Here is a 25213-nt window from a genome sequence, read left to right as displayed (position 1 = left end):
AGAGGATTCAAAATAAAATGTTGAAATTGATTATGAAGTTGCTTCCCTGCGCACCAAAACAATAAGAATATTACATGTGACTTATTTGAATGAAATGACACAAAAGCACCTGACGTAAACTCAATCGTACCGTTTTGACTCAAATCCCGAACATGACTTATATTCCGATATAACTAAACTTTTTATCGGTTCAGATTATATGCCACCGAACCAAAGCACAGCCCCCGGTGCGTTACCGCACGTATGCACAAGCAGCCTATGGCTTGATGTAGTGAAATAGTTATTTATTGCAAATCGCGTAGCATCTTGTTCTTCGAACACTAATATCTCGAGTAACAAAGATAGCTCAGTGGTAACCTGACAGGCTCTCATTCTGAAGATGTATGTTCGATCCTCGTGAAAGCCTTTTTTTTTCAAAACTCATATTTTCTAGGTGTGTAGTATAATACGCATTGCAAGAAAAATTTTGAATACTAGAAAATTCAAGCGCCTTTAAAAAAAAAATTATTTAATATTTTCCTTGCTAATAATCAATGGAACCTAATGCTGTGTATTGTTTATATTTATATTCATGGCATTTCTTTAATTGAATCCATCTGATTATTTGGAATATTTGAAAGAATTCAGGTCTGAACTTTAGATGATGGAGGTTGGAAATGAAACATAAATACATACGTTGAGAATCGATATGTACTCAACAGTTTTCTTTAATGATTGTTAGCAGAAACAAAATAGCTTTTGATTTATCTTGGCAGTAATCAAACTTGCCCACCGAGTTTCAATAGACAGTAAACATAAGTAGGAAATTATATTCTATTGCTTCAATGCACAAAAGAAAATATGCTTTACTGAATAGAAAATACATAATTATTCAATAAAATTAGAAGCTTTACTACATTGCAGCTGACGCTATATCCAAGGAATTGAGACCGGGGATTTCCCTCTGCGCGTTATTTCCGCGGAGCTAAACAAAATTTTCTTTTTTTTCCGTAATACATACTCATGAACCAGTTTCCCCAAATCTTATTTGCTCGGATCAACATTCTACCCAGCTGAGCTAAAAATAGAACATTGCCGCACGCAATGCGATGTGTGTTGGTGATGCTTCCTTCGGCAATATTCATCCGACGGCAAGAGACTGAAGCGAATGCGCATGCGTCCCGCGTCTTCCCGCACATCAGCTGCGCTCCCATATGCTGATTGAACGCCTCAAGAATGATGCATGCATATTAGGGTGGCTCAAATTAGTATGGGAAAAACTTTGTTCAAGTTTTTTGATGGGCCGCCCTCTTATTCGGTTCTATTTGATGCCCTGATGCTCTGGACAAAATTTCAGCCAAATCGGTCAACGTTTATATGGAAAAATGTATGCAGAAACATCCAAAAACAGTAAATTGCAGCTGGACTACACAACTTACGATGAAGAACTATGATACTCATTCAAATCTTGGAGAATTTAATACAGAATGTTATGCAGAAAACGGCGAGAAGATTCGGGTTTGCCCGGCTGAGTTATTAACATTTCTCTGCAGTGGGGTTTGAGCAAATTTCGTTTCTTTTACCTTTGAAAAGAAATAAATTCACCCCTACAACACTCCAGTAAAATGCTAATATCTTTGCGTAATAAACTCTAATCTTCTCGCGGTTTTCAGCATAACATTCTGTACTTTATTTTACAAGAACTGAATGAGTATCATGGCTCTTGATCGTAAATTGTGCCGTCCAACTGCAAATCACTGTTTTTGGATGTTTCTGCATACATTTTTCCATATAAACTTCCAACGAGTTTAGCACTGCCCAAACGTTGACCGATTTGGCTGAAATTTTGTTCAGAGCATCAGGGCATCAAAAGGCGGCCCATCAAAAAATTTGAAAAAGTGTTTTTTTAGCCACCCTAATGCATATGCGTAAAAATCAACCCCGTGGCAAGAGATGCTTCTCAGCGTAGCGAACATCTTCATGAATATGCCCAGCATACCTTTTGAAAAGTACTTCTCCCGAATCGTGCGTCTACAAGCAACTAGATTTTATCCAAAATATTATTGGCCACACATTTTCAATTTGTTCAAAAATAATATCAGGTATTATGGACATGAAAATATAATCCTGAAACATCTTTCTGCACACCACTTCTTTCCTTTCACTTTTATTTATGAATGTGGTTCGATTCGCATCCCGGACCATTTCAACTGTGATGCTCACCACAGTATAAACAATAATAATATTTTTGTTTGATTCGGAGCGGGAGAACAAGTTACGAAATATGATTTCTTGTAGCGTTTGATTTCACCTATCGATTCACTCCAAGTCGAAAGTTTAATATATTTTATCATCAAAAACATAATTCCATGGTCAAAGATGTAAATCTTGCAAATTATTCCGAAAACAATATTCAGATTTAACCAAAACAAATAGTAAACAAAACACATGATGTTTATTTTGGTACAATAACAACGGACGGTAATGAGCTACCGTCCGTGGACATGGTGGCTATTGTCAAACCCCTTGTCAGTACATTCAAAGTTAATTGCCTATATGCCGGGTATTAAGCCACCCGGAGTGGAAATTAATTACTATGTCTGAAACTTGATTATGCATATGTACAACATGTGATAGATTTAGTTCGGAAAAGGTATTGGAGGGTAACCGCCCCTTCGGTGGGGTTTGATCCCACGACCCCAGTTCGCATGACAGGTGCTTTCCCTACTAAGCTACGAAGGACCTCCGTCGTCCACCGCAGCTTAGCGGGTACTGATGAAACCAAATTCCCAGCACCAGGTACCAGCCGATCTCTCGCAATACATTTTCAGAACTAACTCTCTCAAATGTATTTTTGTACACATCATGTCAACCAAGTAGGATGAGTATTTAGTATTGTCCGGCTCCTACACACTTGCTTCATCAGCAACGGCGCTCAATGAAGTAGGGTTGTGTGAGGTTGTGCCAGTTTGGTCGTCAGATCCCAACACGACCACACAAGCGAAGAGAGATCGCCACTCGAGATCAGTACATTCAAAGTTAATTGCCTATATGCCGGGTATTAAGCCACCCGGAGTGGAAATTAATTACTATGTCTGAAACTTGATTATGCATATGTACAACATGTGATAGATTTAGTTCGGAAAAGGTATTGGAGGGTAACCGCCCCTTCGGTGGGGTTTGATCCCACGACCCCAGTTCGCATGACAGGTGCGACGACGGAGGTCCTTCGTAGCTTAGTAGGGAAAGCACCTGTCATGCGAACTGGGGTCGTGGGATCAAACCCCACCGAAGGGGCGGTTACCCTCCAATACCTTTTCCGAACTAAATCTATCACATGTTGTACATATGCATAATCAAGTTTCAGACATAGTAATTAATTTCCACTCCGGGTGGCTTAATACCCGGCATATAGGCAATTAACTTTGAATGTACTGATCTCGAGTGGCGATCTCTCTTCGCTTGTGTGGTCGTGTTGGGATCTGACGACCAAACTGGCACAACCTCACACAACCCTACTTCATTGAGCGCCGTTGCTGATGAAGCAAGTGTGTAGGAGCCGGACAATACTAAATACTCATCCTACTTGGTTGATATGATGTGTACAAAATACATTTGAGAGAGTTAGTTCTGAAAATGTATTGCGAGAGATCGGCTGGTACCTGGTGCTGGGAATTTGGTTTCATCAGTACCCGCTAAGCTGCGGTGGACGACGGAGGTCCTTCGTAGCTTAGTAGGGAAAGCACCTGTCATGCGAACTGGGGTCGTGGGATCAAACCCCACCGAAGGGGCGGTTACCCTCCAATACCTTTTCCGAACTAAATCTATCACATGTTGTACATATGCATAATCAAGTTTCAGACATAGTAATTAATTTCCACCCGGGTGGCTTAATACCCGGCATATAGGCAATTAACTTTGAATGTACTGATCTCGAGTGGCGATCTCTTCGCTTGTGTGGTCGTGTTGGGATCTGACGACCAAACTGGCACAACCTCACACAACCCTACTTCATTGAGCGCCGTTGCTGATGAAGCAAGTGTGTAGGAGCCGGACAATACTAAATACTCATCCTACTTGGTTGACATGATGTGTACAAAAATACATTTGAGAGAGTTAGTTCTGAAAATGTATTGCGAGAGATCGGCTGGTACCTGGTGCTGGGAATTTGGTTTCATCAGTACCCGCTAAGCTGCGGTGGACGACGGAGGTCCTTCGTAGCTTAGTAGGGAAAGCACCTGTCATGCGAACTGGGGTCGTGGATCAAACCCCACCGAAGGGGCGGTTACCTCCAATACCTTTTCCGAACTAAATCTATCACATGTTGTACATATGCATAATCAAGTTTCAGACATAGTAATTAATTTCCACCCGGGTGGCTTAATACCCGGCATATAGGCAATTAACTTTGAATGTACTGATCTCGAGTGGCGATCTCTTCGCTTGTGTGGTCGTGTTGGGATCTGACGACCAAACTGGCACAACCTCACACAACCCTACTTCATTGAGCGCCGTTGCTGATGAAGCAAGTGTGTAGGAGCCGGACAATACTAAATACTCATCCTACTTGGTTGACATGATGTGTACAAAATACATTTGAGAGAGTTAGTTCTGAAAATGTATTGCGAGAGATCGGCTGGTACCTGGTGCTGGGAATTTGGTTTCATCAGTACCCGCTAAGCTGCGGTGGACGACGGAGGTCCTTCGTAGCTTAGTAGGGAAAGCACCTGTCATGCGAACTGGGGTCGTGGGATCAAACCCCACCGAAGGGGCGGTTACCCTCCAATACCTTTTCTGAACTAAATCTATCACATGTTGTACATATGCATAATCAAGTTTCAGACATAGTAAACCCCTTGTGATAGTATAGGACGCCAGGGGGGTGGTAAAAATAGAACAGAAGCACGGCTTGCCGCTGGCTGATGCTACGATGGTTAAGCCGACCGATCCACAGTGGCGGAAACCCAGACAAAACCCAAAACCCAAAACAAATCGTTCTTTCGTGAAGCTGATATTATTTTAATTTTGCACATTGCAATGATAATTCTTCAATTTGTTAATTGTAGTTGGTAAATTTAATTTTTGGTGACTTTCAAAATGAATTCAGCGTTACAAAATTACTGTTGCTAAATTTTAAGCGCAATCGTAGGTTTAGTCGAGCATTTGTATGGGGGACCACCACTGCGCGACGGCACATTGCCATTCCTTCTTTTAGGCGCATTCGAACGGGAGAGCGTTGAACGTGTTAAGGTCACTCCTGACGGAATCCAAGATTAAAAGTGCTCGCGTTTTCGGGGGCACACCACTCGATACGGAAGCAACGCACGACTGTCAATTTTATTATTTCACGCATGCTGCGACGCAGCAAAACTAAATCAACAAAAATGACAGTTATGCGCCGCCTCTGAATCGAGTGGTGTGCCCCCGAAAGTGCGAGCCCTTTTAATCTTGGATTCCGTCAGGAGTGACCTTAACAAAGCACGATGCTTGTTGAAATTGCTATATGAGGACTGAGGAGTATTTACAGGCTGTTATATAGGGTATTTGTGCTTTTCTTAGCGCTTGATAGCAATAAGACGTGAGAAAAGTTATGTCTAACGTTTAGCAGAGAAGAGGATTATTGAACGGATATCCTATTGTAAAAAAGTCACCCCAAATTACTATTTAGTAATTTGCATAGGGCACCCGTAACCTGAGGGGTTCTTATTGATACTTCCCATTATTATACACATATGTGTCTACTAGTTTGGATGTAATTATGCAATTATACCAATTTTGCATTAACATCCTCGAATCAATAGTGAATCTACTTTTATCTCAATCAAAGTAACAGCGTATCAAAGCGATTTCAATAGTTTATCTATTAGAACATCATTACTGGGCTTGAGTGTTTTAATCATCCTCGCAGCGCTGTCATTTTAGTTTAGTCACTCTTTTTCGCACTGGTTACTATTTTCGGTTATCATTTTGGTGGCTGCATTCCGTATAGGTGACGGTTAATAGTTCATCAAATAGCAGCGCTGTTATCGCGCTACCAAATTTAATCACCTGTTTGCTGCGCTACTGTTTTAGCAGGGCATTTAGTAGCGACCGGAAAAGTGTCAAGTAATGATATTGCATGCGCTGCCAAACGGCTTATACTCACCACCGGCAATCTTGCTCTAAGTTAATGTATTGAAACTGTATATTTCAATAACCAACGGTAAAAGCTAATATTTTCTTGTCTCGATACATTAATACTTCCAGTATAGGAATCGGTACCCTAGCAGGATAAACTCTGATGCTTATAGAGGTAATGAATATATGCCCAATTCGATGATTTATATTTGTATGTATCTTGTCACATGCTACGTGTATTGATGGTGCTGTGGTGTAATAGCCGCTTCCCGATCAAGAGATCACAAGTTCGAATCTAGAATGGAGCATTTTGCTTTTTTTTTGCACGTAAAAACAGTTTTTTGGCCATAACTCCAGAACGCAAAGTTCAATCGATCTAATTTTAAATAGGAACCAATGGGACTGCATTCCGCGTCGAATGCAACTTGTTGCGAGCAAATCGGATAATGATAAATGCCCAAAAACGTGTCTCACATTTTTGTACACATACACACACACACACATACATACACACATACAGACATCACCTCAATTCGTCGAGCTGAGTCGATTGGTATATAACACTATGGGTCTCCGAGCCTTCTATAAAAAGTTCGGTTTTGGAGCAGTTCTATAGCCTTTCCGTATACTTAGTATACGAGAAAGGCAAAAACGTTTATCTTTAGGTATGATTGTGTATCGTGGGAGGTAGATTTAAGTCTTCTTTGTCATAACAGAAGAAAATAAAATTCAGTCCCATCTCAACACTACTTGTCACTGGTTCAATATCACATCCATGCATCTTGGATTACAACACCACCCATAATGCCCTTTAGCCGCCCACACGTTGCACCTTGGGAGAGAAAGTCTATCCAAACGGACAGGTGCATGTACTGCCGTGAATCGCATATCTGTCTCATCTTTGCTGAGTTTCCTATTCATATGGTACAAATATGCGATTCACGGCAGTGTACACCAATAGAACTGCGGTGAAAATTCTGCAAAATGAAAAATACAAAATACAGAATACACGCAGCAATATATACAGACGGCTCGAAGAAAGACGAAAGATGTGGTTTCAGTTTCGAAATCGAACGGATAGGAAGCAACGTGATGGATATTAATGAAGCTAGAACAATTATTAAAAATCCAGTTCAACTATAAGTGGCAAGCAGAGTGGACATCTACCAGGGACAACAAGCTAAGGGAAGTCAAGCAAGGAGTCGTACCTTACAAACAGGCAATAGGGAAAACAAGAAAAAAATGTGATTTTAGCTAGGCTTAGAATAGGACACACGTTACTAACGCATACATATTTGTTGGACAAAGAGGATCCACCTTTATGTAGAATTTGCAACAACTTGTTAACGGTGAAGCATATTTTTGTGAACTGTTTGGAATTAGGCCGTAAACGGCAGGAAATTGGTTTACCAGATAGTTTTAAAAGAAGTACTAGCCGATGATGAAGAAGCAGCAGGAAAAGTTATAGAATTTTTGAAGGAGATAAACTTACTAAACGAAATATGAATAATACATAATGAAAGTTCCAATGGACCTGAATAACAAGTTAAAAGGTCCTAAAAATGAATAAATGAAAAAAAATACCACCTGAATTTTCTTTAATCCTTTGTGATTTTTTTCATGGGGTTAACTTATTGTTTAATTGACATCGAAGGTCTTAAACGACTAAAACCAAACCGTTTAAAAAAAACCTGGGTGTATTTGTTTTTTCTCGGTCAATCACGACAATTATAAAGTGTACAGTCAATCTAGCTAAACTAAGCTACAAACTACGAAAAAGGCTTTTCCTTCGATAAAAAAAACATTTGATTTCATCTAATCGAAACTAAAAGTAGAAGTAATCAGAAAAGAAGAAACCGCAATCTTGGTGAATACAACATACATGTCGACAATAAAAATGCAATTTCGTTTTATTCGACCCCTGCTTTGACCTCCCGGGGACCGACTATATTCATATGGAGAGGGGCAGTAAAAGTTTAATTGACTCAAACATCATTCGAACCTCAAATCATAAACTTTTACATCCCAAGCTTCCGTCTATCGAACTACGAGCTTCCTCACATTTTATGGCCTGCGCCGCTTGCAAAAAAGTTCATAAAATCGCCATTAATCGCCCATCATAAATTGTAACCTTTTGAACGGAGCAAAAACCGGCGCATCCCTCCCACAATCATCCAACAACAACAAGCACCAATGAACTCCAATGGAGGGAGGTGGATTTACCTCATCAATCATCATCATGTGTGTGCCATTTCACACTCGACAACAGAAAAAAATAAATAATGGCCGACTGAACCATCTAAATCAAACAATAAACAAACACATGACCACCGACACACGAATGGGTGAACCACGCGCGTGTTGGGCGAAAATGACCAAGCACCAAGCATTCTCTTCTACATCCAGCCAAATAGGAAAAAAAAGAGCTGAATAAAGATGGAGCAACAAATACCTACAGTGCAGTGCTTCGTTTGACCACAAACGACCCGATAATGATGATCTTTTTTGCCAGTCTCACTCACTACTGACCAGCACGCAGCAGCCGCCGGTCAGGCCCTCAAGCCGGCGGATGACGCGATGCAATGAACTTCTGTTGCGAATCTTCGGTCGGAGGCGTAAAGCCCCCAACAATAATCGGCTGAGGAATTCAATGGAACGGTGACTTTCAGATTAGCTTCAAGGTTAGTATGCTCGAAAGCAACATTTGATTGGCTAACGGTGATTCCAGCATAAGAAGGGGCCACGTCGAGTAAAATTTTGCTCGGATCATCTAATAATGGCAAGTTCTTAGATTACAATCGACTTTATTAACGGTGGGAATAAGTAACTGAAACGTGACTCGAGCAGGGAAGATATAGAATGGAATATAGTTATTCTTTTGTTTATTTATCCAATTCATGCGAAATTGCGATTTGTTTGATATGCAATTGCATAACAAATAATTATGAATTTCTTACATTTTTTCAAAAATATCAATCATATAATTTATTTTGCCATCCAAACTGTCAAGTAGCAAAGCCCCATCAAATGGTAACCATCAGAATAACAAACCCAATCGCTGCCAACAACAATACCGAACTCATGGGGACCGCATCCGGTGCCTCATTCCGTCCATGCCACAGATGTATCAAAACCTTTCGTAGGGCCTCCTGTCGCCTGCGTTGTTTTTCCTTCTCCGTTTCTTTCGAATATTCAGCGACACTGTCATCGAGCGGTTGCACCGTTGTGGTAAGTGCCTCCCAATTCTGGTTCCCATCATAAACGGAGGGTCCCGACGGCGTCATCATGCTCTTCCCCATCTTCGGACAGCGCTTGCTGTCTGGGGTTGTTACACGACGGATGCACTTTACTCGTCTGGGTTTTTGCTCGACTTGTTCCGTGGTAGATTGATACGTGGCCGGTGAAGGAATTTGATTGGTATGAGGTGCACTGGCTTCCGGTACTGCTTCTGGGGGAGATTGTGTTGATACGGAAGCAGCTTGCCCGTTAGATGGCGTTTTGGGAGTTTCATTCGTGGAGTTGCTGAAATATTTTCGTAGACTTTCTATCAGTTCATTGTTGAGTTGGAAGAGCTGTTGCATATGATCCATTCTAACAATCGGCCCATTCGTACTTGTTTGAACGGATTGATCAGTGGGTCTGGCCTCTGCAGGTTGCCCTCTTGAAAGATTTGATTCATATTCGATAGCTTCAATTGGTGCCTCGGATACATCGTCAAACCAAGTCAAACGATTGCCACTCTTTGGGAACAACAAGATTTGGGACTCAATCGATGATCCATCCACATCTAAATCGGTAATTTGGGGACCATTTTGTTCGTTGTTATTAGTATGATCGTCATTAGTCGAAGCACTAACGGGATAGCCTGGGTCTCCAGGAAAGTAAACTTCCTTGACCATTGACATGGCAGACTCCAGGGGTTCGTTTGTCATTTCCATTTCATCGGGTTTTACATTTTCAACATTCGGGTTTGTTGCATTTCGTTCTTGATTGGAAGCGTCTTCAGTTGTTGATTTAATATTTTCCTGAGCTTTTCGATTAGAATGCCTAGCCTGAAGACTTTGAACTTCTTCATTACTGTGTGGTGGATGTGAACTTATTTCGGTTACAGATTTTCTAGGTCCTCCTGAGTTATTTTCCGTTTGTTGTACTGAAGAGGAAATGTTGGAATCCACTAAAACAGTACTAAAAGATGTTTGATTATTTGGGATATCTGGAAAAGAGCTATTCAATTCCTTGGAAGCTTGTGACACAGCCACTGTAAACGGTTCGTTGGGTTTGATAGTAACAGAACTATCATATTCACCGGCAACAGGAGCTACCCCTTTTGAATATGCTGTAGGATTAATCTGCGGTTTGAAGACTCTTTCACCCTCAGGCTCTGCTTCAGTTATTTGCTTTTGAATCATCGAAGTGACATTTGCGTGAAACAGAGTTTGCATATTTTGTGCTTCGGTATTCCTGTGAAATGAAATTCGTTAGATGTAGAAAATTATTAATCAAGGAATTATATAGAACTCAGGTCTTTTCAGTGGAATAAGAGACTATCGAAATTAATTAATATCATGTTTTATCGAAGTTCGGATTGCATTTTTAATAACAACAATAAATTTTTCTGTTGAAGAGCTGGATAAGTACTACTCGTTGACACCATTTTTGGAAACTGGCGTATACGTCACCTTTTCAGATTACGACAGCTTGGTATTCATTCATTTATTTAGTTAACATCTAAACAGATAACACTGAATCAACAATTTGACGCCACAATGCACGGTTCGAGGCCGCATCTCTCCATCCTCGGATACGCCCCACGCTCGCCAAGTCGTTCTGCACCTGGTCTGCCCATCTCGCTCGCTGCGCTCCACGCCGTCTCGTACCTGCCGGATCGGAAGCGAACACCATCTTTGCAGGGTTGCTGTCCGGCATTCTTGCAACATGTCCTGCCCATCGTACCCTTCCGGCTTTAGCTACCTTCTGGATACTGGGTTCGCCGTAGAGTTGGGCGAGCTCATGGTTCATTCTTCGCCGCCATACACCGTCTTCTTGCACACCGCCAAAGATGGTCCTAAGCACCCGTCTCTCGAATACTCCGAGTGCTTGCAAGTCCTCCTCGAGCATTGTCCATGTTTCATGTCCGTAGAGGACAACCGGTCTTATTAGCGTCTTGTACATGACACATTTGGTGCGGTGGCGAATCCTTTTCGACCGCAGTTTCTTCTGGAGCCCGTAGTAGGCCCGATTTCCACAGATGATGCGCCTTCGTATTTCACGACTAACGTTGTTGTCAGCCGTTAGCAAGGATCCGAGGTAGACGAATTCCTCGACCACCTCGAAGGTATCCCCGTCTATCGTAACACTGCTTCCCAGGCGGGCCCTGTCGCGCTCGGTTCCGCCCACAAGCATGTACTTTGTCTTTGACGCATTCACCACCAGTCCAACTTTTGTTGCTTCACGTTTCAGGCGGGTGTACAGTTCTGCCACCTTTGCAAATGTTCGGCCGACAATGTCCATGTCATCCGCGAAGCAAATAAATTGACTGGATCTGTTGAAAATCGTACCCCGGCTGGTACACCCGGCTCTCCGCATGACACCTTCTAGCACAATGTTGAACAACAGGCACGAAAGTCCATCACCTTGTCTTAGTCCCCGGCGCGATTCGAACGAACTGGAGTGTTCGCCCGAAATCTTCACACAGTTTTGCACACCATCCACCGTTGCTTTGATCAGTCTGGTAAGCTTCCCAAGGCAAGCTGTTCTCGTCCATAATTTTCCATAGCTCTACGCGGTCTATACTGTCGTATGCCGCCTTGAAATCAACGAACAGATGGTGCGTTGGGACCTGGTATTCACGGCATTTTTGAAGGATTTGCCGTACAGTAAAGATCTGGTCCGTTGTCGAGCGGCCGTCAACGAAGCCGGCTTGATAACTTCCCACGAACTCGTTCACTAATGGTGACAGATGACGGAAGATGATCTGGGATATCACTTTGTAGGCGGCATTAAGGATGGTGATCGCTCGAAAGTTCTCACACTCCAGTTTGTCGCCTTTCTTGTAGATGGGGCATATAACCCCTTCCTTCCACTCCTCCGGTAGCTGTTCGGTTTCCCAGATTCTGACTATCAGTTTGTGCAGGCAAGTGGCCAGCTTTTCCGGGCCCATCTTGATGAGCTCAGCTCCGATACCATCCTTACCAGCTGCTTTATTGGTTTTAGCTGTTGAATGGCATCCTTAACTTCCATCAATTGGCTTCCATCGTCCGCTGAACTGACGTAGTCATCTCCTCCGCTGCCTTGACTTTCACTGCCTGTACTCTCAGCGCCATTCAAATGTTCCTCGTAGTGCTGCTTCCACCTTTCGATCACCACACGTTCGTCCGTCAAGATGCTCCCATCCTTATCCCGGCACATTTCGGCTCGCGGCACGAAGCCTTTGCGGGATGCGTTGAGCTTCTGATAGAACTTGCGTGTTTCTTGAGAACGGCACAGCTATTCCATCTCCTCGCACTCCGCTTCTTCCAGGCGGCGTTTCTTCTCCTGAAAAAGGCGGGTTTGCTGTCTCCGCTTCCGTCTATAACGTTCCACGTTCTGCCGGGTACCTTGCTGCAGCGCGACCGCCCGCGCTGCGTCCTTCTCCTCCAGAATCTGTCTGCACTCTTCGTCGAACCAATCGTTCCGTCGACTTCGACCCATATACCCGACGTTGTTCTCCGCTGCGTCGTTAATGGCTGCTTTAACTGTACTCCAGCAGTCCTCAAGAGGGGCCCCATCGAGCTCACCCTCTTCCGGCAACGCTGCCTCGAGATGCTGCGCGTATGCAGTGGCGACATCAGGTTGCTTCAGTCGCTCTAGGTCGTACCGCGGCGGTCGTCGGTATCGAACATTGTTGATGACGGATAGTTTTGGGCGCAGTTTAACCATCACCAGATAGTGGTCAGAGTCGATGTTAGCGCCACGATATGTCCTGACGTCGATAATGTCGGAGAAGTGCCGTCCATCAATCAGAACGTGGTCGATTTGTGATTCTGTCTGCAGTGGTGATCTCCAGGTGTACCGATACGGGAGGCTGTGTTGGAAGTAGGTGCTACGAATGGCCATATTCTTGGAGGCGGCGAAATCAATTAGTCGTAGGCCGTTTTCGTTCGTCAGCCGGTGAGCGCTGAACTTTCCAATAGTCGGTCTAAACTCCTCCTCTTGGCCAACCTGAGCGTTCAAATCTCCTATGATGATTTTGACGTCGTGGCTTGGGCAGCTGTCGTACTCACGTTCCAGCTGCGCGTAGAATGCGTCCTTATCATCATCAGTGCTTCCGAAGTGTGGGCTATGGACGTTGATTATGCTGAAGTTGAAGATCCGACCTTTGATCCTCAACCTGCCAATTCTTTCATTGATCAGCCACCACCCGATCACGCGCCTTTGCATATCGCCCATCACTATGAAAGCTGTTCCCAGCTCGTGTGTGTTGCCGCAGCTCTGGTAGATGGTATGATTACCTCTAAACGTTCGCACCATTGATCCCTTCCAACAAACCTCCTGCAGCGCTACGATGCCGAATCCGCGGTCCTTGAGCACATCGGCGAGTATGCGTGTGCTCCCGATGAAGTTGAGAGATTTGCAGTTCCACGAACCGAGTTTCCAATCGCTAGTCCCTTTTCGTCGCAGTGGTCTTCGCCGATGGTTCCGGTCCGTACTCTCTTGTTGATTGTTCGTTGCTTATGATTGTTAAAGGCTGGCTTGCAGGGCCTGACACCAAACCCCTGAATTTCCGGAGGACCATTCCTCCTTATTTCCGGTGGACCATGGTGCACAGTTTCACTTAGAGTCCCTCGCTGGCACTCGGACGATGATCAGCCGCCCCTAACATGGAGAACAGACGCTGTTGTGAGCCGATCTTGACATGGAGAACAAACGCTCAATAAGATTTGCACCTCCGAAGAGGAGCAAACCCCCCCTTCCCTGTCAGCATACGACCATAGTTCCCACCGGGGTTGGTTACCCGATCTTCCCTAAGGTTGCTCGTATCCCGGCCAGCACCGCGGGGAGGTAGGGATAGCCCAAGCAGCACGCGCAACATCTTTCAAATAGGTGTTTGTTCCTAATAAATTGCATTGAAGACACTGGCAATACATCGAGTCACATTAAAGCCACTTCCCAGTTTCGAAAAATCACAATGTTTCATTTCCGTTTAAGTGGCGTCGCAATATTCTACCCATCTGACTTCTTGGGTGGTTTAAAATTCGATGTGTGTCATATCAGAAACAAAACAGATAAGTTGCAGAATTAATAACACTTCGGTTCATTGCTGTTACGACAATGTTTCTGATATGTTGCAAAACACTTTGAGCTCAGCTGAGCAGTATTTTATTTTTGACAGTCCCCTGCCCCTGCATGTTCTGTATAAGGTACAATGAAGTTACAACTGACTTTGTTGTTCATGTAGTGCACTTGTAGCAGAATCTCCAAATAGAATTGTTGGTGTGATGGTTATAGTAGAAGGTTGCAAATCTCAAGGTCCATGGTTCGATTCCCGGTTGGTTTTTGTGTTTTTATTTTCTTTGTAGCCGCAATATGTTGCAAATAGGCTCCACCTCTTGCGCTTTTTGTGTCACAAAGGAGTTCCAAATACGACGCGTTGTGCTTAAGTCAGACCTTTAGTAAGTCACACCACAGTTATTGTTACTCACTGAGAAACAAGAGGTGTTGCTTGGGAGGAGTTGCTGGGTAAGAGGCTAAGGACCGCGAGATGGGGTCAATTTTATTCCTTCAGGTACGCGAAGTACCAATGGTACGCTTTACCCAGCATTTGCCGTGCCAGCTTGGTAGTTTCATTTGATTCCACCACGTTTGAAAACGTGGGTGAAGACATTCCATTAGATGAGCTTAAATCATGTTAACATTGTAAAATGATTACAAGACCCTAACGAAAGGCGGAAATACGGAAGGCGTAATCATAAAAGGCAGAATCTCGAAAGACACATGTAACAAAAATCGGAATGTATCAGTATCTGTAATCTGTAAAGGATTCCGCTCAGAATCCGGGAAGGATCCCGTTAGGTATACATCAAGGATACCATTCGAAATCCTAATACGATTCCGACCAGAATCCTATTACTATTACGCTAGGAATCATTGACACAATCCGAACAGAATTCCTCTCAAACTCTTCACTCGGTGTCCGGAGGAATCCTGTTCGGATTCCGAAAGGAATCCTGTTCGGATTCCGAGAGGAATCCTGTCCGGATTCCGAGAGGAATCCTGTCCGGATTCCGAGAGGAATCCTGTCCGGATTCCGAGAGGAATCCTGTCCGGATTCCGAGAGGAATCCTGTCCGGATTCCGAGAGGAATCCTGTCCGGATTCCGAGAGGAATCCTGTCCGGATTCCGAGCGGAATCCTGTCCGGATTCAAGGGAATCCTGTCCGGATTCGAGGGCCTCTCCGGATTCGAGGGAATCCTCTCCGGTTCGAGGAAATCCTCCGGATTCCAATGGGAATCCTCTCCGGATTCGAGGAATCCTCTCCGGATTCGATCCTCTCCGGATTCGAGGAATCCTCTCCGGATTCGAGGGAATCCTCTCCGGATCCCGAGGGAATCCTCTCCGGATCCCGAGGGAATCCTCTCCGGATTCGAGGGAATCCTCTCCGGATTCGAGAATCCTCTCCGGATTCCGAGGAATCCTCTCCGGATTCGAGGAATCCTCTCCAGTTCGAGGAATCCTCTCCGGATTCGAGGAATCCTCTCCAGTTCGAGGAATCCTCACCGGATTCCGAGGGAATCCTCTCCGGATTCCGAGAGGAATCCTCTCCGGATTCCGAGAGGAATCCTCTCCGGATTCCGAGAGGAATCCTCTCCGGATTCCGAGAGGAATTCTCTCCGGATTCCGAGAGGAATCCTCTCCGGATTCCGAGAGGAATTCTCTCCGGATTCCGAGAGGAATCCTCTCCGGATTCCGACAGGAATCCTCTCCGGATTCCGAGGGGAATCCTCTCCGGATTCCAAGGGAATCCTCTTCGGATTCCAACAAGAATACTCTCCGGATTCCAAAGGAAATCCTCTCCGGATTCCGAGAGGAATCCTCTCCGGATTCCGAGAGGAATCCTCTCCGGATTCCGAGAGGAATCCTCTCCGGATTCCGAGAGGAATCCTCTCCGGATTCCGAGAGGAATCCTCTCCGGATTCCGAGAGGAATCCTCTCCGGATTCCGAGAGGAATCCTCTCCGGATTCCGAGAGGAATCCTCTCCGGATTCCGAGAGGAATCCTCGAGGGGAATCCTCTCCGGATTCCGAGGGGAATCCTCTCCGGATTCCGAGGGGAATCCTCTCCGGATTCCGAGGGGAATCCTCTCCGGATTCCGAGGGGAATCCTCTCCGGATTCCGAGGGGAATCCTCTCCGGATTCCGAGGGGAATCCTCTCCGGATTCCGAGGGGAATCCTCTCCGGGATCCGAGAGGAATCCTCTCCGGATTCCGAGAGGATTCCTTCGGAATCCGGATTCCCTTCGAATCCGGACGGATTCCTTCGGAATCGGACAGGATTCCTTCGGAATCCGGACAGGATCCTTCGGAATCCGGACAGGATTCCCTTCGGAATCCGGACAGGATTCCTTCGGAATCCGGACAGGATTCCCTTCGAATCCGGACAGGATTCCTTCGGAATCCGGACAGGATTCCTTCGGAATCCGGACAGGATTCCTTCGAATCCGGACAGGATTCCCTTCGGAATCCGGACAGGATTCCCTTCGGAATCGGACAGGATTCCTTCGGAATCCGGACAGGATTCCCTTCGGAATCCGGACAGGATTCCTTCGGAATCGGACAGGATTCCCTTCGGAATCCGGACAGGATTCCTTCGGAATCCGGACAGGATTCCTTCGGAATCCGGACAGGATTCCTTCGGAATCCGGACAGGATTCCTTCGGAATCCGGACAGGATTCCTTCGGAATCCGGACAGGATTCCTTCGAATCCGGACAGGATTCCTTCGAATCCGGACAGGATTCCCTTCGGAATCCGGACAGGATTCCTTCGGAATCCGGACAGGATTCCTTCGGAATCCGGACAGGATTCCTTCGAATCGGACAGGATTCCCTTCGGAATCCGGACAGGATTCCCTTCGGAATCGGACAGGATTCCTTCGGAATCGGACAGGATTCCTTCGGAATCCGGACAGGATTCCCTTCGGAATCGGACAGGATTCCCTTCGAATCCGGACAGGATTCCTTCGGAATCGGACAGGATTCCTTCGAATCCGGACAGGATTCCCTTCGGAATCCGGACAGGATTCCTTCGAATCCGGACAGGATTCCCTTCGGAATCCGGACAGGATTCCTTCGAATCGGACAGGATTCCTTCCGGAATCCGGACAGGATTCCTTCGGAATCGGACAGGATTCCCTTCGGAATCCGGACAGGATTCCTTCGGAATCCGGACAGGATTCCCTTCGGAATCCGGACAGGATTCCTTCGGAATCCGGACAGGATTCCTTCGGAATCGGACAGGATTCCTTCGGAATCCGGACAGGATTCCTTCGGAATCCGGACAGGATTCCTTCCGGAATCGGACAGGATTCCCTTCGGAATCCGGACAGGATTCCCTTCGGAATCCGGACAGGATTCCTTCGAATCCGGACAGGATTCCTTCGGAATCCGGACAGGATTCCTTCGGAATCCGGACAGGATTCCTTCGGAATCGGACAGGATTCCCTTCGGAATCGGACAGGATTCCCTTCGAATCCGGACAGGATTCCTTCGGAATCCGGACAGGATTCCCTTCGGAATCCGGACAGGATTCCTTCGGAATCCGGACAGGATTCCCTTCGGAATCCGGACAGGATTCCTTCGAATCCGGACAGGATTCCTTCGAATCCGGACAGGATTCCCTTCGGAATCGGACAGGATTCCTTCGGAATCCGGACAGGATTCCTTCGGGAATCCGGACAGGATTCCTTCGGGAATCCGGACAGGATTCCTTCGGGAATCCGGACAGGATTCCTTCGGAATCCGGACAGGATTCCTTCGGGAATCCGGACAGGATTCCCTCCGGAATCCGGACAGGATTCCTTCTGAATCCGGACAGGATTCCCTTCGGAATCCGGACAGGATTCCCTTCGAATCCGGACAGGATTCCTTCGAATCCGGACAGGATTCCCTTCTGAATCCGGACAGGATTCCTTCGAATCCGGACAGGATTCCCCCCGGAATCCGGACAGGATTCCCTCCGGAATCCGGACAGGATTCCCTCCGGAATCCGGACAGGATTCCCTTCGGAATCCGGACAGGATTCCCTTCGGAATCCGGACAGGATTCCTTCGGAATCGGACAGGATTCCTTCGGAATCGGACAGGATTCCTTCGGAATCCGGACAGGATTCCTTCGAATCCGGACAGGATTCCTTCGGAATCCGGACAGGATTCCTTCGGAATCGGACAGGATTCCTTCGGAATCCGGAATCGGACAGATTCCTTCGAATCCGGACAGGATTCCCTTCGAATCCGGACAGGATTCCTTCGGAATCGGACAGGATTCCTTCGGAATCGGACAGGATTCCTTCGAATCCGGACAGGATTCCTTCGGAATCCGGACAGGATTCCCTTCGAATCCGGACAGGATTCCTTCGGAATCCGGACAGGATTCCCTTCGAATCCGGACAGGATTCCTTCGGAATCCGGACAGGATTCCTTCGGAATCCGGACAGGATTCCCTTCCGGAATCCGGACAGGATTCCTTCGGAATCCGGACAGGATTCCTTCGAATCCGGACAGGATTCCCTTCGGAATCGGACAGGATTCCCTTCGGAATCCGGACAGGATTCCCTTCGAATCCGGACAGGATTCCTTCGGAATCCGGACAGGATTCCCTTCGAATCGGACAGGATTCCTTCGAATCCGGACAGGATTCCTTCGGAATCCGGACAGGATTCCTTCGGAATCGGACAGGATTCCCTTCGGAATCCGGACAGGATTCCTTCCGGAATCGGACAGGATTCCTTCGGAATCCGGACAGGATTCCTTCGAATCCGGACAGGATTCCCTTCGAATCCGAACAGGATTCCCTTCGGAATCCTGACAGGAAACCCTCCGTAATCCGGACAGGATTCCCTTCTTAATCCGGACATGATTCCCTTCGGAATCCGGACAGGATTCCTTCGAATCGGACAGGATTCCTTCGGAATCCGGACAGGATTCCTTCGGAATCCGGACAGGATTCCCTTCGAATCCGGACAGGATTCCCTTCGAATCCGGACAGGATTCCTTCGGAATCCGGACAGGATTCCTTCGAATCCGGACAGGATTCCTTCGGAATCCGGACAGGATTCCTTCGGAATCCGGACAGGATTCCCTTCGGAATCGGACAGGATTCCCTTCGGAATCCGGACAGGATTCCTTCGAATCCGGACAGGATTCCTTCGGAATCCGGACAGGATTCCTTCGAATCCGGACAGAGTTCCTTCGAATCGGACAGGATTCCTTCGAATCCGGACAGGATTCCTTCGGAATCCGGACAGGATTCCTTCGGAATCCGGACAGGATTCCCTTCGGAATCGGACAGGATTCCTTCGGAATCCGGACAGGATTCCTTCGAATCCGGACAGGATTCCTTCGAATCCGGACAGGATTCCTTCGGAATCCGGACAGGATTCCCTTCGAATCCGGACAGGATTCCTTCGGAATCCGGACAGGATTCCCTTCGAATCCGGACAGGATTCCTTCGGAATCCGGACAGGATTCCTTCGAATCGGACAGGATTCCTTCGGAATCCGGACAGGATTCCTTCGAATCGGACAGGATTCCCTTCGAATCCGGACAGGATTCCCTTCGAATCCGGACAGATTCCTTCGGAATCCGGACAGGATTCCTTCGGAATCGGACAGGATTCCCTTCGGAATCCGGACAGGATTCCCTTCGAATCCGGACAGGATTCCTTCTGAATCCGGACAGGATTCCCTTCGGAATCCGGACAGGATTCCCTTCGGAATCCGGACAGGATTCCCTTCGAATCCGGACAGGATTCCTTCGGAATCCGGACAGGATTCCTTCGAATCCGGACAGGAGAATCCGGACAGGATTCCTTCGGAATCCGGACAGATCGAACTGGACAGGATTCCTTCGGAATCCGGACAGGATTCCCTTCGAATCGGACAGGATTCCTTCGAATCCGGACAGGATTCCCTTCGAATCCGGACAGGATTCCTTCGAATCCGGACAGGATTCCTTCGGAATCCGGACAGGATTCCTTCGAATCCGGACAGGATTCCCTTCGAATCCGGACAGGATTCCCTTCCGAATCCGGACAGGATTCCCTTCGGAATCCGGACAGGATTCCTTTCCGAATCCGGACAGGATTCCTTTTCAAATCCGGGCAGAATTTCCTTCGGAATCCGGGCAGGATTTCCTTCGGAATCCGGGCAGGATTCCCTTCGAGATCCGGACAGGATTCCCTTCGGAATCCGGACAGGATTCCCATTGGAATCCGGACAGGATTCCTCTGAATCCGGACAGGATTCCTTCTGAATCCGGACAGGATTCCTTCGGAATCGGACAGGATTCCCTTCGGAATCCGGACAGGATTCCTTCGGAATCGGACAGGATTCCCTTCGGAATCCGGACAGGATTCCTTCGAATCCGGACAGGATTCCTTCGAATCGGACAGGATTCCTTCCGGACAGGATTCCTTCGAATCCGGACAGGATTCCTTCGGAATCCGGACAGGATTCCTTCGAATCCGGAATCGGACAGGATTCCCTTCGAATCCGGACAGGATTCCCTTCGGAATCCGGACAGGATTCCCTTCGGAATCCGGACAGGATTCCTTCGGAATCGGACAGGATTCCTTCGAATCCGGACAGGATTCCTCGGAATCCGGACAGGATTCCTCGGAATCCGGACAGGATTCCTTCGGAATCCGGACAGGATTCCTTCGAATCCGGACAGGATTCCCTTCGAATCCGGACAGGATTCCTTCGGAATCCGGACAGGATTCCCTTCGAATCCGGACAGGATTCCTTCGGAATCGGACAGGATTCCTTCGGAATCCGGACAGGATTCCTTCGGAATCCGGACAGGATTCCCTTCGGAATCCGGACAGGATTCCTTCGAATCCGGACAGGATTCCTCTGAATCCGGACAGGATTCCTTCGGAATCCGGACAGATTCCCTTCAGAATCCGGGCAGGATTCCCTTCAATCCGGACAGGACCCTTCGGAATCCGGACAGGATTCCTTCGGAATCCGGACAGGATTCCTTCGGAATCGGACAGGATTCCCTCGGAATCCGGACAGGATTCCCTTCGGAATCGGACAGGATTCCTTCGGAATCCGGACAGGATTCCTTCGGAATCCGGACAGGATTCCTTCGGAATCCGGACAGGATTCCTTCGGAATCCGGACAGGATCCTCGGAATCGGACAGGATTCCTTCGGAATCCGGACAGGATTCCCTTCGGAATCCGGACAGGATTCCCTTCGGAATCCGGACAGGATTCCCTCGGAATCCGGACAGGATTCCTTCGGAATCCGGACAGGATTCCCTTCGAATCCGGACAGGATTCCTTCGGAATCCGGACAGGATTCCCTTCGAATCGGACAGGATTCCTTCGGAATCCGGACAGATTCCCTTCGGAATCCGGACAGGATTCCTTCGAACTGGACAGGATTCCCTTCGAATCGGACAGGATTCCTTCGAATCCGGACAGGATTCCCTTCGAATCCGGACAGGATTCCTTCGGAATCCGGACAGGATTCCTTCGAATCCGGACAGGATTCCTTCCGGAATCCGGACAGGATTCCTTCGGAATCCGGACAGGATTCCTCTGGAATCGGACAGGATTCCTTCGGAATCCGGACAGGATTCCCTTCGGAATCGGACAGGATTCCTTCGAATCCGGACAGGATTCCCTTCCGGAATCCGGACAGGATTCCTTCGGAATCGGACAGGATTCCTCTGAATCCGGACAGGATTCCTTCGAATCCGGACAGGATCCTTCGAATCGGACAGGATTCACTTCGGAATCCGGATAGGATTCACTTCGGAATCCGGACAGGATTCCCTTCGGAATCCGGACAGGATTCCCTTCGGAATCCGGACAGGATTCCCTTCGGAATCCGAACAGGATTCCCTTCGGAATCCGGACAGGATTCCCTTCGGAATCCGGACAGGATTCCCTTCGGAATCCGGACAGGATTCCCTTCGGAATCCGGACAGGATTCCCTTAACTGGACAGGATTCCTTCGGAATCGGACAGGATTCCTTCGGAATCCGGACAGGATTCCTTCGAATCCGGACAGGATTCCCTTCGGAATCCGGACAGGATTCCTTCGGAATCCGGACAGGATTCCTTCGGAATCGGACAGGATTCCTTCGAATCCGGACAGGATTCCTTCGAATCCGGACAGGATTCCTTCGGAATCCGGACAGGATTCCCTTCGGAATCCGGACAGGATTCCTTCGGAATCGGACAGGATTCCTTCGAATCGGACAGGATTCCCTTCGGAACCCGGACAGGATTCCTTCGGAATCCGGACAGGATTCCTTCGGAATCGGACAGGATTCCTTCGGAATCGGACAGGATTCCTTCGGAATCCGGACAGGATTCCCTTCGGAATCCGGACAGGATTCCCTTCGGAATCCGGACAGGATTCCCTTCGGAATCCGGACAGGATTCCCTTCCGAAGAGAATCTTGTCTGGATTCCGAAGGGAATCCTGTCTGGATTCCGAAGGGAATCCTGTCTGGATTCCGAAGGGAATCCTGTCTGGATTCCGAAGGGAATCCTGTCTGGATTCCGAAGGGAATCCTGCCTGGATTCCGAAGGGAATCCTGCCTGGATTCCGAAGGGAATCCTGCCTGGATTCCGAAGGGAATCCTGCCTGGATTCCGAAGGGAATCCTGCCTGGATTCCGAAGGGAATCCTGTCTGGATTCCGAAGGGAATCCTGTCTGGATTCCGAAGGGAATCCTGTCTGGATTCCGAAGGATTCCTCTTGGAATCTGGACAGGATTCCTCTCGAAATCCGGACAGGATTCCTCTTGGTCATCGGTTATGATTCCTTTCAAAACTCGGTTTGGATTCCTCTAAGGATTTGAACAGGATTCCTCTTGGAATCCGGATAAAATTGCTTTTGGAATATGAACAGGATTTCTCTCGGAAGAAATCCAGACAGGATTTCTCTCGGAATCCAGACAGAATTTCAAGTATCTTTTTATATCTCGAACAGAATTCCTCTTGGAATCCGAACAGAATACCTCTTGAAATGTGGACATGATTTCTCTCAAAATCCGGACCGGATTCCTCTTAGTTTTTTGTTTCTCGATTTTTCTCGGAATCCGGACAGGATTTCTTTTGTAATTTAGACAAGTTTCCTCTCAGAATCCGGACATGATTATTAACGGAATCTTCACTGGATTCCTTTCGGAATCCTGACAATATTCCTTTCGTAATCCAAGCACTTGGAATCTAGACAGGCTTTCAATCGGAATGCGGAAAGGGTTCCGCTTGAAATCCAGACAGGATTCCTCTCGAAATTCGTATTGGATTCCATTCGGGTTTCGGACATGATTTCACTCGGAATTCAGAAAGGATTTCACTCGGAATCTGGGCAGGAATCCACTCGAGATCCGGACGAAAATCCATTTGGAATAAGGATAGAATTCCAGTCGAAATCCGGTCATGATTTCACTCGATCTCCATTCGGAATTTGAAACGGATCCCACTCGGAATACGGATAGAATTTTCCTCGAAATTTTGACAAGATTTCGCTCGGAATCCGGACAATTAATCATATGGAATCCAGACAGTTTTCCACTCAAACACAGAGCAAGATTTCGTACGGAATCCGGACAGAATTCCACATGAAATCTGAACAGGATTCTACATGGAATCCAGACAGCATTCCACTCGAAGTCCAGACATCAATCTACTTGGAATCTATTTGCATGGTCGCATGAAAAGACCCGAGCATTCGATCAGAATACCAAAAATCTTGTAACATACCCGCACTGAACCCGATAGCAGTCGGTATCGAACGAAAGCATCTCAGTCCTCCCGTAAGCAATAAAGTTCAACCTAAAATCATCCGGACTATCTTTTGCACTGCACAGTACCACGTGCTCCAGCCCCGTCTGCTTGAATTCAGTGAGATATTTGAATGATGATACCCCAGCTAAAAATGGTTCCGCATCTGGTGTCGTTTCAGGGTGAACGGTCTCCAGTGTCTGAACCCATCGAAAACCGTCATGTACGCCGGTCAAGTTGGCATTGATCAGTTGCAGCTCATAGCGGATGCAAATCTGTGTGAATAAGAGGCACTACATGAGGTGGATCCCAGCTTTTACTCATTAGTCTATTGATATGTTACGTGTGGCCTCGTGTTAGCAACTTCCAGAACATCACTCCGAACTTTCGAATCATGAATTTGAATCCAAGCGATGTCAACTCCGTTTGTTTTGGAGTAATTTTTGTGCAACGTTAGCGTCACATCAACCAGGCCAGCGCCAAAAATGTCCAGTCGATCTGGTTCAAAGATTGTTCTACAAACGTATAATGGAACGTGAGTTACATTCTATGGAGGATTCAATTCCATGCAGACGAACCCATTGCTTGCCACCAAGCAGTGTGCGGTTGTCACGTAGAATCCATCTCCTATGTAGAAAGCAGCGCAGAAATTCTTTTGCAGAGAACAGGTCCGATCGGTGCTACATTCGACAGAGTCCGATGTCCCTGGTTTCTTGCGATAGACGATGCTGGTCTTACGAATGAAGTCCTCGTCCCCAATGGCGGCATACGTTATGGCCACAACAAATACAATCAAAAGCGTAATTCTTCGTTCCAATGACATTATTTCGACAAATCGTCCAAAATTGACGGTCTACTTCGTTATTGCCCATACAATCCTGTATCCTGTATGTATTTATTTACTTATAACCCCAGAACACGAATCAAGATTAGAATACTTCACTATTCCATTTACTTCCGCTATATTCACTGTGTATCAACAGATACGTGAATATAGCGGAAGTGAATGGAATAGTGAAGTATGTTAATCTTGTAATTGTAACATTTTCTCCTAAGATGCTCCACCCTAATTGATTATTAAAACACGAATAAAAATCGTATTTTCCCCATAACTGAT

The 25213-nt window shown here is 46.7% G+C and overlaps 2 protein-coding genes across 2 annotated transcripts in view; both read right to left on the bottom strand.

Annotated features, from left to right (window-relative positions):
- The window catches only part of LOC134226360 (beta-1-syntrophin), a 728606-nt gene that overhangs the window by 522821 nt on the left and 180572 nt on the right, over positions 1-25213 (bottom strand). The window lies entirely within an intron of this gene.
- Positions 9046-24953, bottom strand: LOC134223513 (uncharacterized). The gene is made up of 4 exons (XM_062702683.1): positions 24675-24953; positions 24440-24611; positions 24076-24371; positions 9046-10557 (listed from the first exon to the last, which is right to left on the bottom strand). Exons 1-4 carry the CDS (start codon positions 24917-24919, stop codon positions 9120-9122), a joined length of 2151 nt encoding a protein of 716 aa, XP_062558667.1. The 5' UTR covers positions 24920-24953; the 3' UTR covers positions 9046-9119.

The sequence above is a fragment of the Armigeres subalbatus genome, chromosome 3 (assembly GCF_024139115.2).
Source record: "Armigeres subalbatus isolate Guangzhou_Male chromosome 3, GZ_Asu_2, whole genome shotgun sequence".
NCBI lineage: Eukaryota > Metazoa > Arthropoda > Insecta > Diptera > Culicidae > Armigeres > Armigeres subalbatus.
This window is presented reverse-complemented; position numbering and strand designations above follow the sequence as displayed.

Excerpts from the sequence above, each read along its gene's own strand:
- LOC134223513 (XM_062702683.1), bottom strand. The coding sequence starts at position 24,919 with ATGTCATTGGAACGAAGAATTACGCTTTTGATTGTATTTGTTGTGGCC. Across the intron at positions 24,612-24,674 it reads TGCTTGGTGGCAAGCAATGG|AACAATCTTTGAACCAGATC; the intron begins GTTCGTCTGCAT and ends ATACGTTTGTAG. Across the intron at positions 10,558-24,075 it reads TGCTATCGGGTTCAGTGCGG|GAATACCGAAGCACAAAATA; the intron begins GTATGTTACAAG and ends TTCATTTCACAG.